General features: G+C 43.3%; 1 protein-coding gene across 2 annotated transcripts in view; it reads right to left on the bottom strand.

Moving 5' to 3' along the window:
• Positions 1 to 5,320: 5,320 nt before the first annotated feature.
• Positions 5,321 to 22,286, bottom strand: part of MMP17 (matrix metallopeptidase 17) — a 250,024-nt gene continuing 233,058 nt past the window's right edge. For both annotated transcript variants that reach the window (XM_082244217.1, XM_082244218.1), the window contains exons 9-10: positions 10,414 to 10,671; positions 5,321 to 6,353 (exon numbers count right to left, since the gene is read on the bottom strand). In XM_082244217.1, coding sequence (XP_082100343.1) covers positions 6,037 to 6,353; positions 10,414 to 10,671 — 575 coding nt within the window. In that variant the 3' untranslated portion in view covers positions 5,321 to 6,036. The remainder of the gene's footprint in view (positions 6,354 to 10,413; positions 10,672 to 22,286) is intronic.

Raw genomic sequence — 22,286 nt, 5'->3', positions numbered from 1 at the left:
CAGGCCGGTCTTCGCTCACTGTGCATATACAGACCTGTCAGAGCCCTGCTCTCCTCATGGTCTGTCCGTTTTCATCCAATCCCATCTGATCCGATCCTCCAGATGGATGGAAAATAGGACCACCATCCGTCTGGATTTGGCAGACAGGATTGGATCAGATAGCGTCAGGTGTCAGCGACCATGTGACCACTGACATCCACTGCTCCATAGGGGTGAAGGGGGTGTCTGATCAGGTATGCTTGAAAAACTGACAGGCGGACCTGATCGGAAAGCCCATGTTAAAGGGACCTTACACTTCCTGTATTCGGGTCCTTTCACACAGGCTTTCCGCCCGGCAGACTCTGTTTTGCTCAGCGGGGATCAATCCGCCGATCCCCGCTAAGCAGGCGGATGACAGGCCCGTCTCTTACTTTGCAGAGATAGACCTGTCAGATCCCCACTCCCCTCTATGGGAGATCGGATGATAACAGACCGCCTGTCCGTTTTCATCCGATCCTATCCTCCAGATGGATGAAAAATAGGGTTTCCATCAGTCTGGATTTCACGGACAGGATTGGATTGGCTAGCAGCGGGTGTCAGCGGACATGTCACTGCTGACATCCGCTGCATCCGATCAGATCCTCCTGAAAAACTGACAGGCGGACCCAGGCGCTACCTGTATGACGATCAAGGCAGCCGGCTAGAGCGCAACTTAGCAGGCAGCGTCCCAGTGCCGGCATCCTGCACCCAAAATTAGTAATGGACCAGCGGCCGGCTGGAGCGGCACTCCTCATGCTGTGCCGCCTGAGCGCTACAGCAAGCTACGCTATGTGAGGACCTCCAGCGTCGCCGAAATCCCTATAGGAAAGTATTGAATAATGCTTTCCTATGGGGAGGTCTAATGCTTGTGCCACGCATTGGCGCATTAGGTCTCCCCCGCCAGGTTATGCTGGCGGGGGAGGAGAGTAGGCGGAGCCTGACCCAGTGGCGAGGTAAGTCACTGAAGGGGTTTTAACAAAAAAAAAAAAAAAAAAAGGTATGGGCTTCTTCCAAGCATATCTGCTCTTAATTTACACACTGCTATATATGCTCTCATAGATTAGAAAATTGGATTTTTTACTTACCGTAAAATCCATTTCTCTGAGTCCACCGACGGACTTAGCTGCTGCTTTAAATCATAGACGAATGGGTAATAAGCCCCTCCCACTAGGAGTGACCAGGTAGAGCCAAAGGCTTTGACACACCCAAGGGGGTGGGGTCATTGGGTTATTACCCCTGGCCTCACCGTTGCATCTTCAGTTTAGTTGCAAGCAGTGAATAATAACAAAAACCCAACTCTTCAGAGAAAAGAGGGGTGGGAGATACGTCCGTCGGTGGACTCAGAGAAATGGATTTTATACGGTAAGTAAAAAAATTCAATTTTCTCTTTCGTCCACCGACGGACGTAGCTGCTGCTTTAAATCATAGACGGATGGGATGTCCAAAAGCAGTAACAGGGGTGGGGAAAGGACAAGCTTAAAAGAATGCAATTCTCACGGCTAACATAGCCAACTATATAACATGGAGCCCAACAAGCAACAACTGGGGCTCAATTGTAGCAAAACCATAAAGGAGAAGGAAAAGTAGACTGCTACTTAAATGGCGGCCTGCAAAACCTTGCGGCCAAAGGACGCATCCGAGAATGCTAATACATCAACTCTGTAAAACTTGGTGAACGTATGTACAGACGATCAAGTGGCCGCCTTGCAAACCTGCATCACTGACGCCTGATGGCGGAAAGCCCAAGAGGCACTCAACGCCCGCCTAGAGTGACCTGTGACAGGGAAAGGAGGAACCTTGCCCTTAAGAGAATACGCCTTCACTATCGTCTGTCTGATCCATCGAGAGATGGTCGCCGCAGATGCAGCCTGACCCTTACGGGGTCCATCCGTATTCACAAACAGACTTACGACTTACGAAAGGAATCAGTAGTCTCCAGATACACCCGTATTGCCCAAACCCCATCCAAGCAATGCAATGCAAAGCAATTTCCCTATAAGACTTTTAAAATAGAGCTAGGACAAAAAGGTCCCTGTGGGGAGCTGTTTGGCCACTCCTAAGACCAGGCAGCTAAAACTGAAGATGCAACGGTGAGGCCAGGGGTAATAACCCAGGGAGCCTTTGGCTCTACCTGGTCACTCCTAGTGGAAGGGGCTTATTACCCATCCGTCTATGATTTAAAGCAGCAGCTACGTCCGTCGGTGGACGAAAGAGAAATAGGACTGCACCATACAGAGGGGCCTATTGAGTCAGTGTGGCCTCCACATAGATTTGCAAATGTAGTGCAACTGAAACCTGTTTTTAATGCAAATTGTTAGAGGGTGTATTTTTTTTTTTTTTGCTGGCTATGTAATACGTGCGCTGGGAAATAATTTTTGTATTGGCTGCTCTGTGCAAAGCCCTTCCCTGTACACCTTACCCTAAAAGCTAGTTATAAATTAAAATGGTTGCCATTCTTGTTTAGTCAATTGGCTATTGTCCCCCCGAGAAAGGCAAGATGTTAGGTGTCTGAAGCTTAGGCATTACATGCATACAGGTCAAAGAAAACAAAATGGTATCAGCCCTTTAAATTATAACTAGTAGGATGCTTCTGGGAGGAGGTGGAAGAAGTGAAAGTGTAAAAAGAAAAATTAATTTCTTTGCAATTGGTCCTGCTACCTAGCAAATGTAACCTAATTAAAACTTGCTTCTTACATTATGATTAAGAAAAAAGGTTGTTATACATTTGCTGACATAGCTTGTAGCTATATCACTTTTAAGATGCACCTGGAAATACAGTCCTGTTTCTAATCTTTGAGAATACTAAGGTTGGGATATTTATATAGCGTTTATTAATTTGAGAGTACATTGTACCGAGAGCACTGTTTCTCAACCTTTTGGCTTATGAACTAATGGGTACTTCTGATGGGTTATGAAAGTACTTGAAACTCATCAAACAGCTAAAGTGGGACCAATAATCATTAAGTAGGTTTTTAAGTTATTAAATAGTTTTTATATGGAAATGTTTTTATATTTCTGTAGCTCTTTGCATAAAAGCTTTATTTTACAAACATTTCATACAAGGTGCACAAATCTATATGGCTCCATCTTAACAGAGCAGACAGGGATGCAGAGGAATGGAGGGTTGGGACACTCCTCTGAATTATTAAGTGTGTAAATTTGAGTTCTCTAAACAAGCATTTTCCTAAATTGGAGTAGAGCGACCTGCATAAAATGTATACATGGAGCTTCTGTGGTACAATCAAAGTGGTAATTAACAATGTGGCGTGAAGGGTGCAAGAAGGATGTGAAGCCACTATACAGTAATGGAGAACCTTGGCACCCCAGATGTTTTGGAACTACATTTCTTATGATGATCATGCACTCTGCAGTGTAGTTGAGCATCAATAAAAATGTAGTTCCAAAACATCTGGGGTGCCAAGGTTCGCCATCACTCAGGATTTGTCGTCAGTGCCCCAATCAATTTCTAAGCCCTTTATATTTAGTTTTGCAGAGAACAACAACTTTAATCTATTCCATGGTGTAAACAAGATGTGCCTCTTTATTATACAACTGTTTGTCAGAAATTCAAAGAAGCAGAATTACAGAATTCACTCTTGCAGTGCTCCAATTACTGGGCCATCTCAGAAAGACAAGACCCATTACCGTACTTAACCATCATGGATGCATCACAGGCTACCACTACAAGTGCAAACATGACTTCACTGCATTCTTAAAAAAACTTAAAGCTGGAACTATCATTGTATTCATTTTCATATACCTTAATTTTCTTCTACTTCTGAGATATATAATATTTAAAAGCTATATACACATTTATAAATGTTTATTGTGAATGACCGTGGTCCATTTATTCAGACTTGCAGTTGTGATCAACACAGAGCTCCTGTCTGGCAAATCAATGTATTTAGCAAAAGCAAACTTTATGCTTGCAGATAAAATAAAACTACACAACATACTGGAGTTTAGTGGCATATAACAAAATATATTGTTAAATCAATTTTATTTGAACGTATTAACATAAAAATATATACTTTTGTGATAGTTCCCCTTTAAGTCTTTTGGCAGAAAGATTAATGAAAAATAAAAAAAAACTAAATCTGCCACAGAATTATGTTTCTGTTCAGTAACTTATACATGCATTTGCTCCAATCTGACTTCTAGGAGACCCTAGGGCTAATACCCCCTGAGGTGTCTAAGTATGCCAGGCTACCTTTACTGCTTTGAAAAAGTGTGCACTTCGCATGTTAAAGGTTAACTGGCTGGATGTGTTTTAATTGTTTTTAGCCTTTAGAATTTGTGATTATAAAAAGAAGAGTGACATGCCATGAGTGGCCTGGATATTGTTTTTTGTATTTCTACATGGCACTAAGGAAAAAAGAACATAGGGTGCTATTGCTAACAAATCACATTTGCCTGTACCCACATTTAAGCTTGGAAGGTTGCCGAAGACAGCTGAGCAGATTTCCTCAGTTGAAGTCTCCCCATAGACACCAGCAGGAGCCACTTTAAAATGCTTCAAATAACCCTAAATCCTCCATGTACACCATTATGTTCGCAAAGCAGGGCACCAATCAGAAATTTTGGGGTGCCTTACACAGCCCCGCCCCCCCAAGCCTGACCACCAACATTCCCCAGGGCCTGGCGACTGACCATCCCAAAAATCTGCCCACTGGCCATCCCACTGAGTCCTTCAGTGCACCCACTTTAAATTTTAACATTCTTACAGCTTAATATATCCTCCATCCCATGTCCTCCTCTTCCAGTCTCAATTCCTCCTCCTGTCCCTGTCTGCAGTCCCTCCGGTGCTCCCCAGTCCTAGTCCTTGTCTGCAGGTAGGTGACTGTGTGTATACCTGGTACCCTGACAAGCATGGTGGCCTGCAGCGGTCAGGGCCCTTTCTCCTTCTGGGTGAAGATGGGGGTGCTCCTCTTATGGGACCCCTGGCTGCCTTGCCTCCCTCCAGCCCTCATTCTCCAGGCTGCCATCACTATTGATGGAGCTGGGAGTGGAGAGGAGGTTGGAGGAGTCCAGGCTCTGGGAGGCGCCAGGAATGCTGGGCTCGTTGCTGCTTGGATCTTCACGGTTCAGAGAGGTGGTGGAGGACTTCCATCCCTTGGTCCTAACTGCCCTTGCTGCTCACCTTCCCCGCGGCCGCCCGCTTGCTGTGTGAAGATGAGCAAGACACTATTATCCTGGATGTCTGTTCCCCCGAGCATGCTGACGCTCGCTGCCTGGCTCCCACCACCAGACATGGCTGGGATCCGGGCCCCTTGGAAAGCCTGGACCCCCCCTCCCCTGATGGTGGTCCAGTTCCCATGCAGTTAACATAGTTTGGAGTAAAGAAGTCTGCCATGAATACATGGGTATGGGTATGTAACACTAAGCTGGCCATAAATTCACACCAAAATCATATCAATGACTTTGGTTAAATTTCAGACATTACTTTTGCAGATGGTGATTCAAAGATAATAAACTTTAAAAGAAGGATTTTGGTTGTGAACCTTGGTTCCCCATTTTTCTCTGCTGACTGAGCAGAGGTAAGTGGTACAGCAAGTCACTCACTATAGGTTGTGCTGATTGCTGTATCACAACTTAGAAACTACAGCTCCCTCTTATGGTAGGCAACAGGCAGTGAAAAATAGCAATTCATGAGGGTCAGAAAAAGATCTGGTGTTAGGTTCTAATCATGTTTGGACAACTTTAATTTCCATAGACTGGCTGAATGTGAAGAACATATATGATCTAAAAAATAATTTTGTGTCAGTTATAATGAAAACATGGTTGTTTCATAGCAAGTCCTCCCTTCGGTTTTGTGGTAAAAGCTTTCCATGTTCCAGTAATTTGAGCACCACTTTCCAGAACATTATCTTAAAAAGTTCATTTCTCATGGAGAATTTTGGTATCCTTCACTTCCAAGCTTTTCGGAATGTTTGGCCTGCAGCTGTGTGCAGCACGTTAGGATCACAGGTCTGACCCCTTAGTCCTTTGTGTAATGGTAAAGTTCATTAGGTAGGCGCATCATAAGAATGAGACCAAGGCTACTGTGAATAGGTGCACCAGAATCAGTGAAATGTTAGTTGACAGGCTGATGCTGAGAAATTCTGCTGAAGATGTACAAGAACAGACTTCATAGGCGTTCTCTGACCGACTTTCATCATGCTGACCCTGCCTGGAATGAGCACCAGTCCTACTGCTTTCTGCACTTGGTCCATCTGACTGCATGTCACTGCATACTAGCCAGTCTCGTGCCGTTATTTGTGGGTAACCTTGTTCAGCTTCCATTTTGTTGTCAAGCACTTTCCAGTACTCTTTTCCTCTGAAAAAGTAGGTTGAACCTAAGTGAAAAAAAAGGACATTAGCCACATCCATTGAACATTAAAAATAAGAGGAGAGTTACAATAATCCGATATTATACATAAATAAATATAATTATATATATTAAATGCTCTAAACATGTACCTCAATGACTGATGCATACTCTTGCTTTAATTATATTTACATTGAGTAAAACATTTCTCGCTAAACATTTTAATATAATTATAATGAGTCCCAGAGATACATTATAAATGATGACAGTCATCATTTCAGTTAGTAGTTCTGTCATAATATGTCAGAGAAGAATATTAAGGACTATTCAATGGAACATTAGTAAGAAGAAGAATCAGGAAAATATTATAATGATGCTTTTTTATCTGCTTTGTGCCACGTTCCATTACCCATAATCGTATTTTTCAACGGCTAGCTTAAAAAGATTACTTTACATGTAATACATTGAACCAATTTTGCAAATGTTCCATGAAAAAACTGCAGCGCAAATTTACAACAAATTATTATTGTTTCTAAGATTTAAAGCTGAACTCCAGACAGACAGCTAAACACACATAATAAATATATATATATGTGTATATATATATACAGTGCCTTGCAAAAGTATTCGGCCCCCTTGAACTTTGCGACCTTTTGCCACATTTCAGGCTTCAAACATAAAGATATAAAACTGTAATTTTTTGTGAAGAATCAACAACAAGTAGGACACAATCATGAAGTGGAATGAAATTTAATAGATATTTCAAACTTTGTTAACAAATAAAAACTGAAAAATTGGGCGTGCAAAATTATTCAGCCCTCTTAAGTTAATACTTTGTAGCGCCACCTTTTGCTGCGATTACAGCTGTAAGTCGCTTGGGGTATGTCTCTATCAGTTTTGCACATCGAGAGACTGAAATTTTTGCCCATTCCTCCTAAAAAATTACAGTTTTATATCTTTATGTTTGAAGCCTGAAATGTGGCAAAAGGTCGCAAAGTTCAAGGGGGCCGAATACTTTCATAAGGCACTGTATATATGTAGCACCCTCCTAGGTAGGTGCTTGGAAAAGTATATTGTGGCCCTGTCTGCTTATCAGGGGGGCTTGATCATTCAGCTAGGCTGTCCTGTGTTCCCAGGTGTGTCTGTTGAGTCTGGGGAGTCTCCCCACTGTGTCCAATGAGGGCTCTTATTGGACAGTGGAGGAAACCAAGCCACTAGCACACCAGGGCTTTTATCTACCCCAGAGGGCGGAATCTGCTGCAATGCACCCTGGGATGGGGTATAAGTCTGAGGGGAGCACATGACAGAGCGTATTTAGCGGGAAGCAGAGTCCCGGGAGGAGGTTGACGGCTGTCACTCCTCCTGTCAGAGGAAGCAGGCGTGTCCTGGGAGGTCAGCCTAGAGGACCGGAGGTTGAGCTGGGCTGCAGGAAGGGATCCAGAGTGCTGTGGACAGAGTGGAGATGCTGGGCAGAAGTTTCCAGGAAAAACAGTGTTGTGAGTACTCAAAACTGCCCAGGGGTCTGCCTAGGATAGGGGACCACTCCAGAAGGTCAAAGGGATCTGGGATTCAGCTAACCAGTAGAGAGGTTTAGAGAAAGGGGGTGCCTGTGTCTAAACCCTGTTGAGAAGTGAGAGAAAAGGGGGTGACGGTGTGGGCCCTGAAGTGTTCAGCAGTAAAGCAGTGTATACAAATAGCTACCTCAGCAAGGAGCACTTAAGGGAGCTTAAAGAGATTTTCTTTAGTCAGAAAAGCAGTCACAAGTCAGTTCAGCGTTAATAGGCCTCAGGCCAGCATTAACCGGCGTTGACCAGCATCCAGCCAGGGTCAAGTCAGCGCCAATCATCATTTTTCAAGTGTCTCCGCCAAGTTGTACATAGTTGAGCCAAAGGAGTATCCCACTCATCCCTTCTCCTATCCAAGTTATAAAATAAATACAAAAACCCAAAGATACTGGACTGGTCATTGTCTCAGTGCTCACACTTGGAGAAACATGCACAAAGGTACTTTTGTTGCACCCGGTGACCCAGGGGGACCCATATCCAGCAAAACGGCTGGGAATTGTGCTATATATATATATATATATATATATATATATATATATATATATATATATATATATATAAATATACATACACTATATTACCAAAAGTATTGGGACACAATACTTTAACTCAAAAAGTACCTTTTTTTTTTTGCTCTCAGCCTCCTTCAAATTCCTTTTTTTGCTGCTGTGATCCAACTGCCTGTTAGAGGGCACTTACGTTCATTCTCCCACTGTATGTAGGAATGTAGGGACTATGGGATTTGTAGTGTGCATAGAGCAGTGTACATGACTGCAAATAATATGCACTTAAAAAAAATAAAAAAACAGGGTGTTTCACAAATAACATGCACTGGAGTGCAGAGGGAGAAAAACTAGATTACATGGTCATTAAGTATTGGATGTGTATTGAATATTTTTGAAAAATAAGAATATTTAACCATTCCCTTGGGATTCATTTATTATTTCCCATTGGGATTAATAAAGTATTTTGAATCTGAATCTTGTTTAGTGTTACTTTATGTAATACTTACAGATCTTGTACCCCTCCCCCTGTCTTTGACTGAATAGTAAAAGGAGAAGACTGATGAACTCCTCTCAATCCTCTCCTCTCCTCCGTTAGCACATGAGCATTGCAGCACAAATGGCTTGCTTTTTGTTCTCCTTATTCCTCACCCAGTCTTGAGTTCTAGTGCGCAGGGATTACCAAAGGCTCATTGCAAGTAAAATTCAGTTACTCCAGCACCCCTGATTTGCTACCATCGGCAGGACTGGGATATGTAGATATTTTCAGCCTATGTAGATTATTTTGCATTCCAGCCTATGTAGATTATTTTGCATGTGACCAGATCTGTACTAGGAGTTCTAACATTTTTTAAATTGCCCACTAGATGGCACTTTAATCCCTTTCTATACACACAAACACACACATAGGAGCAGTAGGGAAAATCGCATGCAATTCTTTGCAGTGGGATTTACACCAATTCATTTTGTATTGATGCAAATCACACCGTGATTTCGGTATCAGGAGCATTTGGGCGAGTACCGATACTCACTAAAATGCTTGGTATTGACTAATACCGCATCACTAACAGAAACATTTACTTCCTTCTCAGTTTATTAGTTGCCTGGCAGCTCTTTTCTTTGATTTTTCCCAGTTGCTGACCTTGAACAAGAATGTCAGAGTGAAGCTAGAACTCCTGATCTGCATATCTTTACAAGTCGATGCCCCAGAACATACTAAAACCAATAAATGAGCATGACAGAAAGGCAATTGGCATTTTTAGGACTGATCAGTTTTTGCGGCCTTTAAAGGGTTTGATCTATGAAAGGCAAATAGGCTGTTCACTTTGCAAGGGAATTTTCTCTTAGCTTAGTAAAGCAAGTGAAGTTCTGCTGAGTTCAATCATCTAATCATGTGCAATCACAAATAATGTATTTTTTTTTGTTGTGACGGACTCCAGAGTAGTATGTCCATCGTATACGCTTCCCTTGCCGATAACAGAATTATAAAAATCCAGAAGTCCACCCAGCCACTAGTTGGGACACAGTGTAGAGTGGTGAAACGCATAACTGTTTATTGAAAACTCACAGAGAATTTACATACCACACAAAATCAGATAAAAGCTTGATCACATTATCGTATGCAAAGGAAACTGTATACAGGAATATTATTAACATAACTAAGGAACAGCCAACATTTACCGTATGCTAATCCACATCTTGCAACTAATAGCTTACAGTGATATATTTAGTATGAGCTAATTAAAGAGGTTGTAAACCCCGATAAAGAAAAAAAAAAAAAACCTGTATGACAAAGGCATAATGCATGGCATACTAGCTCGTTATGAAACACTTACGTGTTTTGATGCTATTGCCAAAGTAGTCTCTTTTAGCTTGTGCAACACAACAGTGGGTTAGGGATTGTAAGGTACAGGGAAGCTTTTTTAGGAGAAAATACACAGCAGAAATGGTAAAACGTGGAAAAAAAGTTTTAGCTTAGCAAAAAAAAAAAAAATATATATATATATAACTATACACTCACCATCTGACCAAGCCATAGCATCATCCAGAGAAATGGGAATTCCCTTCCAGAGAGTAGTCTCCATAGGATAGCCATCATCCATTCTATGCTCACGCTCACTGTAACTCCAGAAAAGGTTTTCTCTAAAGAAATATGTCTTTTCATTGTGGGACCAAGAGAAAGCAGCATCCACGCCCCCGGGGGGTAATCCAAATTCTGTGATGGGACGGGGATATCCTTCTTCCACATTATTGTCTTTGAAAACCCAATAGCGGTCACCTAAATGGGGAGAGAAAGTAGGAAACGGTGACAGTTTCACTAAGGATAAGCCCATAAGGCAATTGTATAGGAATGTTATAGACAGGGCTTTTCTTCTCAGAAAATAGGTGCAATAACTTACCCTCCCCGCCCAAATCCCCGACTCCAACCACCTCCAAACCTCATCCTCAACCACCCCAAACCCTACCCCCAGACACACCTTCTTTAGAGGAGAGAAGTAAAGCAGCGCCAAATGATTGTAATAACTTAAGGGTATCACACAAGGCGCATGGTTCAGGAATATGTAACAAAATACAGGACTCAGGACTTCATAACAGACAGGGCTCAGGAATGTGTATTGTGCAGTTGTGAGCAGTGCGTATTACACAAGGCACAGAAGAAAAAAAAAACAGCAAACAGGATAGTACTTACATTCAATGTGAAGCGTCCCTTTTTCTCAGAAATGTGGAGCATATGGAACATAGAGCCCAGCACACGGAGAGCAGTGGTAAAGCATATGTAATATGCAGTCAAGCATACAGAGTGCAGGGCTCAGGAGTATGTAACGCAAAACGCATTGTGCGGTGTACAGCATTAGGGCGTACCATCCAGAGGCCTTTATTATGTAACATATAGCACAGCATACAGAGCATAGTGGTTCTGAATATGTAATGCACATGGTGTTACAAAATTCTCACCACTGAACCCTGCATGCTGTGACATACATCACTAACTCTGTATGCTTTACTGTCCCCCAGAAAATTCTAGTTTTCACAGCGAGACTCCATTACACACATGGGGACCCAAATACAGTATTATGCTTTAAAATATATAAAGTTACTTTTTATACATTAAATATAGACATGTTACATATCCCCAGATAGCTCAGGTCTGAGTGCACATTATTAGGTGAATGGCACTCAGACCCCACGAATACAGTTTAATCGCCAGGGAGTCAAAGTCTTTTAAAGTCTGGTCCATAGTCCAAAGGCAGCAGGCGGGCAACCAGGCTCCTCCAATGCAATGGGGCGAGATTGGTCTCGTCACATCTCTCCCCCTTTCCAAAAAGACTAACAGGGTACTTGACCTCCTGCCGGTCAGTGCCCTTGTTAGTCCAGCAGCCCATCAACAAAGCAGAAAAAACAGTACAGCCCACCCACAATAAATGGTCACTACACCTGGGTAGAGGAGAAACTTGTCCATGTCCAGGTGCCTCACCATGGCTGTGTAGGGGACTGGTAGGCTGCCTTGGTGGGTTGCTGAGTGGGCAGAGACCAGCGGTACTCTGTCCTGGTGCCAGCACTACCACCGGAGTAGTCTGGTTGGAGCCTGGTTGCTGGAGACGGACTGTCTCCCCCTTAGGTGCATAGCTCTGCTGCGGAATGGGGAGACCGGTTGTCTCCCCCTTGGATACACAGCTCTGTCGTGGGGGGGTAGGACCGACCATCCCTACCCCCTGTGTGGTAAGTGCAGAGACCACGGTCCCATCTGCACCGGTGGGGGGCTTACAGTCTCCCCCTGGTACATTAAGCTGCAGCTGGGGAGAGGGGGTAACAAGCTCCTCTCCCGATAGAACACTCTGCCCATTAATGATCCGCTGCTGGGGAGAGGTGGTAACAATCTCCTCTCCCATACATACTTCCAGTCTTTGCAGGGGAGACCGACTGTCTCTCCTCCCAATACAGAGTTCTGCTTCTGGGGAAAGGAGACTGGGCTCTCTATTCCCTGCTGGATACTCTGCCGCTGGGGACTGGAGACTGGGCTCCCAATTCCCGGCACATCACACTGCCGCTGGGGAATGGAGACTGAGCTCCCAATTCCCTGCTGTATCTCCCACTGGGGAATGGAGACTGGGCTCCCAATTCCCAAAAAATCACACTGCCGCTGGGGAGGGAGGACACTGCTCTCCTCTCCCTGCACTGGGGGGCAGGAACAACTACCTCTGCCCCCTGTAACTCAGCCAGCCGCTGGGGAGGGAGGACGCTGCTCTCCTCTCCCTGTACTTCACACTGCCTTCCTGGCATATCACTTTGCTGCTGGGGGGCAGGAACAACTACCTCTGCCCCCTGTAACTCAGCCTGCCGCTGGGGAGGGAGGACGCTGCTCTCCTCTCCCTGCACTTTACACTGCCGCTGGGGAATGGAGACTGGGCTCCCAATTCCCTGCAGGACCGGTGGAGAGACCTCGGTCCCATCTCTACCGGCCACCTGGGGTTCTTCCCAGTAAAACTTTACCATCTCGTCCCCTCTGAATGGGTCTGGCTCTGGGTCTGTCCTGCTGCTCTCCTGCTGAGCCTTCTCATAGTATTGGAACAGCTGCTGGTAGCCCTGTTCTAGCTCCATCTCCCGGGTCACCAGGTGGACCAGGTCTTGCTCAATTTCGTGAGTGTCGTCCCAGTCATACCTGCTCTCCCTCCACTCCAAGAGATCACTGAACCGGCTTGTGTAGGGCTCCCAAATTCTAGCTCTGAAAAAGACTCCCATAACAAGCCAGGACCATCAAACTCCTCTCCCTCTGGCTTGTCATGCTCGGCTGTCCAGGGCAGGTACTGAGCAACACACCACCACAGCGCCTGGTAGGCATCCTCCAGCCACATCTCCTGCCATACCCGGAGCTCCAATTCTTTAACCCATTCCTCCCGGGGCTGCTCCCCCAGGAAGGGCATCCGCAGGGCTACTCGCTTCTGCAACCGCTGGTCTTCCTTGGGGAGTCTCTCACCCCGCTGGTACTCCACAATGCCCAGTGCCTGGTACCAGATGCCTTTACGGACTGCATCTCGGTCATCCATGGCACCCTCATCGAACTCCACTGCTGGTTCCATGCTGGTGCTGTCAGGGTCGCTGTACTGGGACATGCGTTGCCCTCAATTGTAAAATCCAGAGCAATGGTGTCTCCTGTAGCTGTCCTTCTGGCTGTAGGAACGATCCCGCCACTTGCCACCAATTGTAACGGACCGTTTCAGCAGACAAGGGGTTAAAATCAGTTTAGGCGATATGCCCCTTTCTGAGAGACAGGCACAGCTACTTGCAGGACACCAACCTCCCGAACTGGATACAAAATAGCACTCCAACCTGGAACCTCACAAATAGCTGCTAGCAGACGAACAGGAAAAGCATACATCAGCTTACACTCCTAGCAATCAGTCTCCAACAGCATACAGGGAATCCCCCCAAGAACGAGACAAGGCTCCGTGTGAGGCTCAAGCAGTGGTATGTTTATTGAGGGCTACCTGCCCCCGTATTTATACAGGTCTCCCACCTGGTGGACACTTCCCTAGGGGACCAAATGGAAGACTGTAACACAAACAGACATGTATCACATTACAGACTCCCAGAAGCAAAGCATCCCCACTCTAGACAAAAGCACTCAGTTAATCAATAGACATTCCTCAGGAGGGGGCTGCTGTAAACAATCCCCCCCCCTCTCTCTGCAGCTAAAACTAGTTTTCACAGCGAGACTCCATTACACACATGGGGACCCAAATACAGTATTATGCTTTAAAATATATAGTTACTTTTTATACATTAAACATAGACATGTTACATATCCCCAGATAGCTCAGGTCTGAGTGCACATTATTAGGTGAATGGCACTCAGACCCCACGAATACAGTTTAATCGCCAGGGAGTCAAAGTCTTTTAAAGTCTGGTCCATAGTCCAAAGGCAGCAGGCGGGCAACCAGGCTCCTCCAATGCAATGGGGCGAGATTGGTCTCGTCACACCCCCCATCAACATCTCACCTTTGCGCCACTCTAACCACTCTCACCTCTGCACAATCTGCCCCATCTTTCACAGCTCTAATTTTGCACAACCTGCCCTCCCCTCCCCCTCCCTTTGCAAACCCCCCCCCCACTTTCCCAGCTCTCCTCTCTGCACAAACTCCCCCCCCACACTTTCCCAGCTCTCCATTCTGCACAAATTCCCCCCACTTTCCCAGCTCGCCTCTATGCATAAATTCCCCCCCACACATACACTTTGCCATTTCTCCTCGCTACAATGTAATCCCCCCCCCCAAATACCCCCACACACTTTCACAGTTCTCCACCACCCCCTGACCCAGCCCAGGGGCTGTTACTTCCCACCCCCAACATTACGGGAACTCTGAGTTAATCTCCTGCACATGTGCTCTCCCCCCTCCTCTACTGCGTTAGAACGGCAGGGCAGGAAATTTGCTTGGCACACGGAGGAAACTGACTTTGAACTATTATACCACGGAATGGCTTAGCAAGAAGCATTCTGAAGCAAGACTAAGAGGTAATTTCCATGCATAAAAAATAAAGTTTGCAGTGAATGAAAGATGAAATGTTCTTCATATGGTGTAAAAAAAACCCTTCCAAGTGAAAAAAAACAATGCATCCGTCTCCCACACAGTGCCTAAAACAAAGCTTTACCTGAACGGTATTAGACATGTGCGGAACGAAAAAATTTGTTTCATTTTGTTTTGTTATTTAAATAATCTTGTTTAGTTAAAATTGTTTTCAAAATCTATTTAGTTTTGTTTATTCATTTTCAAATTCATTTTGAATTTGATTCAAATTCGGAATTTGAGTTTGAATTTGCAATTGGAATTCCAGAAGATGGTTATACTCTTTCTATTTTGTTCTATTCTAATGTTTTTTCTATTCAATTATTTTCTATCCTATTCTCTTATTTTCTATTCTATTCAAATTAAAATTGATTTTATTTGAAATTTGAAAGACAGTTATATTCTTTCTATTTTTTTATATTCCAGTCTAGTCTATTGTTCTTTTCTACTCTATTGTCTTATTTTCTATTCTATTCTTTTCTACTCTATTCCTTTAATTTATACTCTATTTTATTCTATTCTTTTATTTTCTATTCTATTTTGTTCTGGTCTACTCTATTTTCTGTTCCATTCTTTTATTTTCTATTCTATTCTTTTCTATTCTGTTTTTTGATTCTAATTTATTATTTTCTATTCTATTATTTTCTATTCTAATCCTTTATTTTCTATTATGTTTGATCCTATTCATTTATTTTCTATCCTGTTTAGTTTTACTCTATTATATTCTTTTCTATTCTATTTTATTCCTTTATTGTCTATTTTATTCTTGTTGATACATGTACATTACAATGATTGTAACAACCTTTGTTGCAGATTCCTACCTTTTGTTATTATGAGGAAATCCCTCTATGTTCCTCTGTGCCCCTGTGCTAAGTGGGTCTAATGGGAGTGGTTTCATAATTATCAACCATCTGTGCACCTGCATGGCACTAATGAGGAAAGATGCTGGGCCTGCATCCCTTTAGACGTGTTCCAATTGGGAGTATCTCACCAAAAATGTAATTTTTGTCGCAGGAGATGCCAGACATCTGACTTGTATTTTAGGCAGACTTTGGTGAGCATATCACACAAGCAGGAAATTATGTTTCTGGGGTGTGGTCAGTATACATTCTGTGTACAGAACAGCTCCAGGTAGCCATATTGCATTGCATTTTCAGAAAATTACAGTGGCTGCAGATGTAAAAGTAAAGGTAATTTTTAATATTATTCAATTACAATATGATTTGTGTTACAATTGTATACGCTATATTATATTTTCTTTTTTTGCTATCTTTTTCCCCACGATAGTGGAGTTACCCTTTAAATTCGTTACTATTGTAATTTGGAAATTTGGATACATCCGAATTTCCACAGAATGAAACAATGAAATGATTTGTTCGAATTTCAGTTTGGAACGAAGCAAACCACACTGGTCTAAAAGGTATGGCCCTCACAATGAGAAGTCGTATAGCGAATGAAAGTGGTTAGCTCAAACCCGGGATTCTTTATGTTGCCACTTCAATCCACCATATACTGTATATCGACAGCCACAGGGAAATGTGCATGAAAAAATGGAAATGCGCCATAGTATAAAATCAATGGTAGCCAATATTTATTAAAAACAATATGTATAAAAGCAGACAGTGCTGTACAAGTTAACATCCCTAAGAGAATGTGTAGATAGCTTCTGGATTTTGTGATGATGTCACGAGTGTGGGCTCTGCCTTAAATGTTTCGCCAGAAATGACATCATCTGAGGCTAGATTGGAAGATGTAATTTTTGATGAAACATGTAAGGCTGAGTCCATGCTTGTGATGTCATCACAAAATCCAGAAGCTATCTACGTATTCTCTTGGGGATATTGATTTGTACAGCACTGTCTATGTTTTTATACATGTAAGTAGAATTGTTTTTAATAAATATTGGTTACCATTGATTTTATACTATGTGAAGTGTTTCATTTTTTCATGCACATTTCTCTGAGTGTTTGTTAATATACAGTATATGGTGGATTGAAGAAACAATGTCAAATATCCAGGATCTCAGCTAACCACCTTTCAAGCTCTATATTACTTCTCATTATGAGGGTCATACTGTTCCTTTAAGCCTTTGATTTGGACACTAGTGCTTGCTTTTTTTTTTCATTTAGAGTTTTTTTTACACCATATGAAGATCATTTCATCTCTTATTCACAGAGGACTTTTTTTGGATGCATGGACATTCTATTTTAGACACACACATTTTGGACTGTTATCAGATATGTTTTTATTTATGAGCGCTGCACTTTAGGTTAGGTTTATTTGATATTACCATGTATCTAATGGCGTGCTAGCTGCTGGTTTTGGAATTTTACCTTTTTAGTGCAATTTTTTTTGTTTTAAGGAAAAATGTAATTGGTGCAGAATGCCTTATTTAATATTCAATTTTTAATAGTATACAAAGTCAGTTGTTACCCTGATAGATGCATGAAGCTGTGATGGCCTGGGTACCTAACCCTAATGTGCCCTTTTTATTACATTTACAAAGCTAAGTAAAATAGCTGTGAAAACAAACTTACAGTTAGGTAATAAACAATATTACTTTAAACATGGATCAGTAAACAAGCATAGTGTATGCCAGATTCTATTTTAGTATAACCCAATGGTCAAGAAGATCAGGAGCTGTGTCCGTCAATGAAAGAAAGAGAAAAAGCATTTTTAATACAGAAATGTTAGCTTACTGAAAAGTAAGTCCATGTATAGTATAGTATACACTCAATACTGAATTACTGCATCAATGCGGAGTGGCATGTAGATGATAAGTCTGTGGGACTGCTGAGGTGTTATGGAAGCTCAGGTTGCTTTGATAGCGGCCTTCAGCTTGTCTGCATTGTTGGGTCTGGTGTCTCTCATCTTCCTCTTGACAATACCTTACAGGATTTTCTATGGGGTTCAGGTAAGGAGAGTTTGCTGGCCAATCAAGCACACTGATACTATGATCATTAAACCAGGCGCACCTGGTTAAAATTATCTGCTGGTCAGTCCTGCCTATAGCCAACTCCTTCTGGCTAATTTAGTGGCCTTGTTCATTACTTTCCTGCCTTCGTCTTGTTGACATATCTGGAGTTTCTCTACTGTGTAAAGCCCCGTACACAGGCACAGATTGTTGTCCGTAAATTGTCGGCCAACGTCCGATCTGCCGATTGTAGGCTTGTTAGTATGATGCTTCCGACAACCAACTACGAATTTTCGGCTGAAAAAAATCTGGTGTGCATGCTATAAAATTTTTGTTGGCCAACAAAGAACGGCCGATTGTTCCTCAGTCAGTACAGATTTTGGCAGACAAAAATCAGATGAGCAAGACTATGCTGATTTCTGGTTTCCTGATCTCTGGCTCGTCTGACTTCCCGTTTTGGCTCTCGACCCCTGGCTTATGTTTTGACTACGTTTACTGATCTGTACCATTTTTTTACCATTACATTAAAGGTGTGATTTTTACTGCATTTCCTGTCATAGTCTGATTCATGGTTCTGAACAGTAACCTACTGAACCAGACTTAGAGACAATTTAAAGGCTCAGGAAACCTTTACATGTATTTTGAATTAATTAGCTGATTAGCGTGTGACACCATGAGTCTACAATATTGAAGTTTTTCACAATATATTAATTTTCTGAGATACTGAATTTGGGGTTTTCACTAGCTGTAAGCCACAATCATCAAAATAAAAGAAAGAAATGCTTGAAATATATCACTCTGTGTGTAGTGAATCTATAAAATATATGGGTTTCACTTTTTGAATTTAATTACTGGAATACATTTCCTTATGGATGATATTCAAATTTTTTGAGATGCACTTGTATAACATATGTACATCATGCTTCATATTATCTGCAATTGGGGAATAATTATGTGGTTTCACAAAGCTCCAACATATAGTATCCAGGCAATCTGAACTGGAAAGAAACATCTTTTTAAGCACCACTTCAGGGAAAAACATGAAATATAATCTCCAAAACAATAGCCCTACTCGCCCTACTGATGAACACACAAGAGATCCCCAGTGTTAGTCCTCATGCACCCTGGACTTTATAAACATGCCAGTAGCTTTGTAGTGAGTTTTTCAGCGTTTTTGTATTGGCGTTTTTCAGTGTTTTTTGGCGTTTTTAGCTAAAAATAACCTGTCTCCGATCTTTTAGTAACTCCGACTTTCCCACAATGCAATGCTTGCCAGAATTGCATTGCATGGGTAATCAAACCCATGCGATAAGATTTAGGAACCCTTTTTTAGGCTCCGATTTAACATGCGATTCGACATGACAAATTGCATGCCAAATCGGCACAATTTCAACAAGGTTTCATGCTCCATGAACGATACCCTGAAACAGATTGCAAAATGCAGTAGGCTTGCCAGAATCGCATTGCATGGATGTGCGATTAGGTGTGGAGAAAAAAAAAGTTCCTACATGACTTTGGTGCAAATGTGATGCAATTTGAGCCATACAAAATATATGGCTCAAATTGCATCGCATAGACATCACATGTGATGTGCACAGGAATGCGGTGCGTTTTTGGTGCAAATCACATGCAGTGCTCAGCATGCACCAGTGTGAACCCAGGCTATGTTCCATAAATTACACTCGAAACAGAACCCAGGCTTAAAAAAAAACAATGGAGTAAAAAACTTAAACAAAACGTTAGTTAGCAGTGTTTTTTGGCATTTATCGCCTTTATTTACATTCGAGCATTTTTACAGCTGAAAAACGCCACTCAAAACCCACTCATTTTTGGGTTTTTTTACAGCCAGAAACTGCCCCTGTCAAAAACTGCTGAAAGCAGCCTATGTGTGCATGGACACATAGGATAACATGCTGAGGCATTTATTGGCTGTAGAAAAATGGCCTTTAACCACTTCCCGACCACCCGCCGCCTTTTTACTGCAGCAGGGTGGCTCTCAGAAACAAACTGACATAGACCTACGCCGGCCGCGCGCGGGAAGCTAGGGGGCAAGCGCATGCCACCGGCGGCGCTACCTTCCCGCTTAGAGAGAAGGATGGGCAGCTGTTGTAAACACAGCTGACCTTTCTTCTCCCTGAAATGATCATAGAGCCCATGTGATCCTTCTATATAGGATCACATGTCTCTATGGTCATTTCAGAAGCCACGCCCCCCCACAGTTAGAATCACTCCCCTAGGCTCACATTTAACCCACTGATCACCCACAGGGTTAACCCCTTCCATGCCAATGGCATTATTACAGTAACAGTGCATATGTTTAGCACTGATTACTGTGGTAATGTCACTGGTACCCCCAAAAGTGTCAAAAATGTCAGTTAGGGGTCCGATCTGTTGCAGTCCTGCAAAAAATCGCACAACGCCGCCATTACTAGTAAAAAAAAAAAAAAAACAATAAAAATTACATAAATCTTTCCCGTAGTTAGTAGACGCAATAACTTTTGCACAAACCAATCAAAATACACTTATTGCGATTTTTTTGACCAAAAATATGTAGCAGAAAACAAATTGGCCTAAAATGTTAAACATTTTTGATTTTTACATTTTTTTTTTTGAGAATGTCATACAGCAGAATGTGAAAAAACTGAATTTTTGTAAAATCTTACCTGTAAAATTCCTTTCTCTGAGTCCTCTGTCAGTCGCCGCCTCCTCTAAGTCCTCACTGATGAGTATTGTCTTCCTATCCGTAGGAATAGCTAGGCATATAGACTTAGTCCAAAGACAAAAGGCATTAGCATATACACACCCACGGGGGCTGTCCCATCCGGTCAATACCCCCCCTGCATCACCACTCCCAACTCAGTTTGGTAGCATAGCAGTAGGTAACAAGAACCCCAAAAGAGGGGCGGGGGCGGCGACCGTCGGAGGACTCAGAGAAAGGAATTTTACAGGTAAGATTTTACAAAAATTCCGTTTTCTCTTACGTCCTCCGACAGTCGCCGCCTCTAAGTCCTCACTGATGGGATGCCCCAAAGCAGTATAGACATGAGGGGTGGGAGACGCAACCGTAGAAAAGGCAACGCAGTACCCACATCAGAGAAAGGAATCTTACATGCACCGTAAGAACCAACTGGGCAACAGAAAAAAAACAATGCTCAACAGGAGCAACAGCCCAGGAAAGCAAATGCCAACAGCCAGAGACCCAGAGAAAAAATCAAGGGTCCATCATGGCACAGCCGCACTGAGAACTTTGCGGCCAAAAGAAGCATCAGCTGATGCCAGAACGTCTACTTTGTAGAACTTGGAAAAAGTGTGCACCGACGACCAAGTCACCGCCTTGCACACCTGGGCCACCGAGGCCCGATGCCAATAGGCCCAAGATGCACTCAAAGACCTGGTAGAGTGCGCCTTAACAGGGAAGGGCGGAACCCGTTCCTTCAAGGCGTAAGCCTGCTCAATGGTCTGTCTGATCCATTTGGCAATAGTTGCTGCGGACGCAGCCATGCCCTTTCGAGGTCCCTCAGGAAGGACAAAGAGGAAATCTGTCTTCCGAAAGGATTTCGTAGACTACAGGTAAACCCTGATCGCCCTGACAACATCCAAGGAATGCAAAGCAATCTCCTTTGGATGCTTAGGCTTCGTACAAAGCGAAGGCAGAACAATGTCCTCATTAAGGTGAAATTCAGAGATCACCTTGGGAAGAAAGGATGGGGGTGGCCGCAAAACCACCTTATCCTCGCGAATGATCAAGTAAGGGGAGCGGCAAGACAACGCCGCCAGCTCCGACACCCTGCGAGCCGAAGTGATCGCCACCAAAAAGGCAACCTTCTTAGACAGCAGAGGCAACGATATCTCCCTGATGTTTTCAAAGGGAGCACGCTGTAATGCGGACAGAACCAAGTTCAAGTCCCATGGAGGTAAAGGCTCCTTCCTGGGAGGAGCTAGATGTCGCACACCTTGAATGAAGGTGCGCACCAAAGAACGAGACGCCAAAGGGCGTTGAAAAAGAACAGCCAGTGCAGACACTTGGCCCTTTATCGTGGCCAGCGCCAGGCGCTGATCCACTCCAGACTGGAGAGAAGCCAAAATTCTCGACACCGACTAAGAACGAGAGGAGAACCCCCTGGACTCACACCAGGCGAAATAGGCTTTCCAGGTACGGTAATAAATCTTACCAGAGGAGGATTTCCTAGCCTTGATCAGGGTAGGAATAACCTCAGGAGATAGACCCTTGTCCTTCAAGACCTGGGTCTCAACAGCCAGGCCGTTAAAGCCAGCGACTGTGAAGCAGGATGGAAGATCGGACCTTGAGACAGGAGATCTTCCCGCAGAGGCAGGCGCCACTGCCAGGTAAACAACATCAGCGTACCAAGACCACCAGAATCACCATGTGCGGTTCCGAGACTAATCTGCGAAGGA

The sequence above is a fragment of the Pelophylax lessonae genome, assembly GCF_965119305.1.
Source record: "Pelophylax lessonae genome assembly, chromosome: 1".
Classification (NCBI taxonomy): Eukaryota; Metazoa; Chordata; class Amphibia; order Anura; family Ranidae; genus Pelophylax; species Pelophylax lessonae.
The sequence above is the reverse complement of the archived record's forward strand: the minus strand, read 5'-3'. Positions and strand labels throughout refer to the sequence as shown.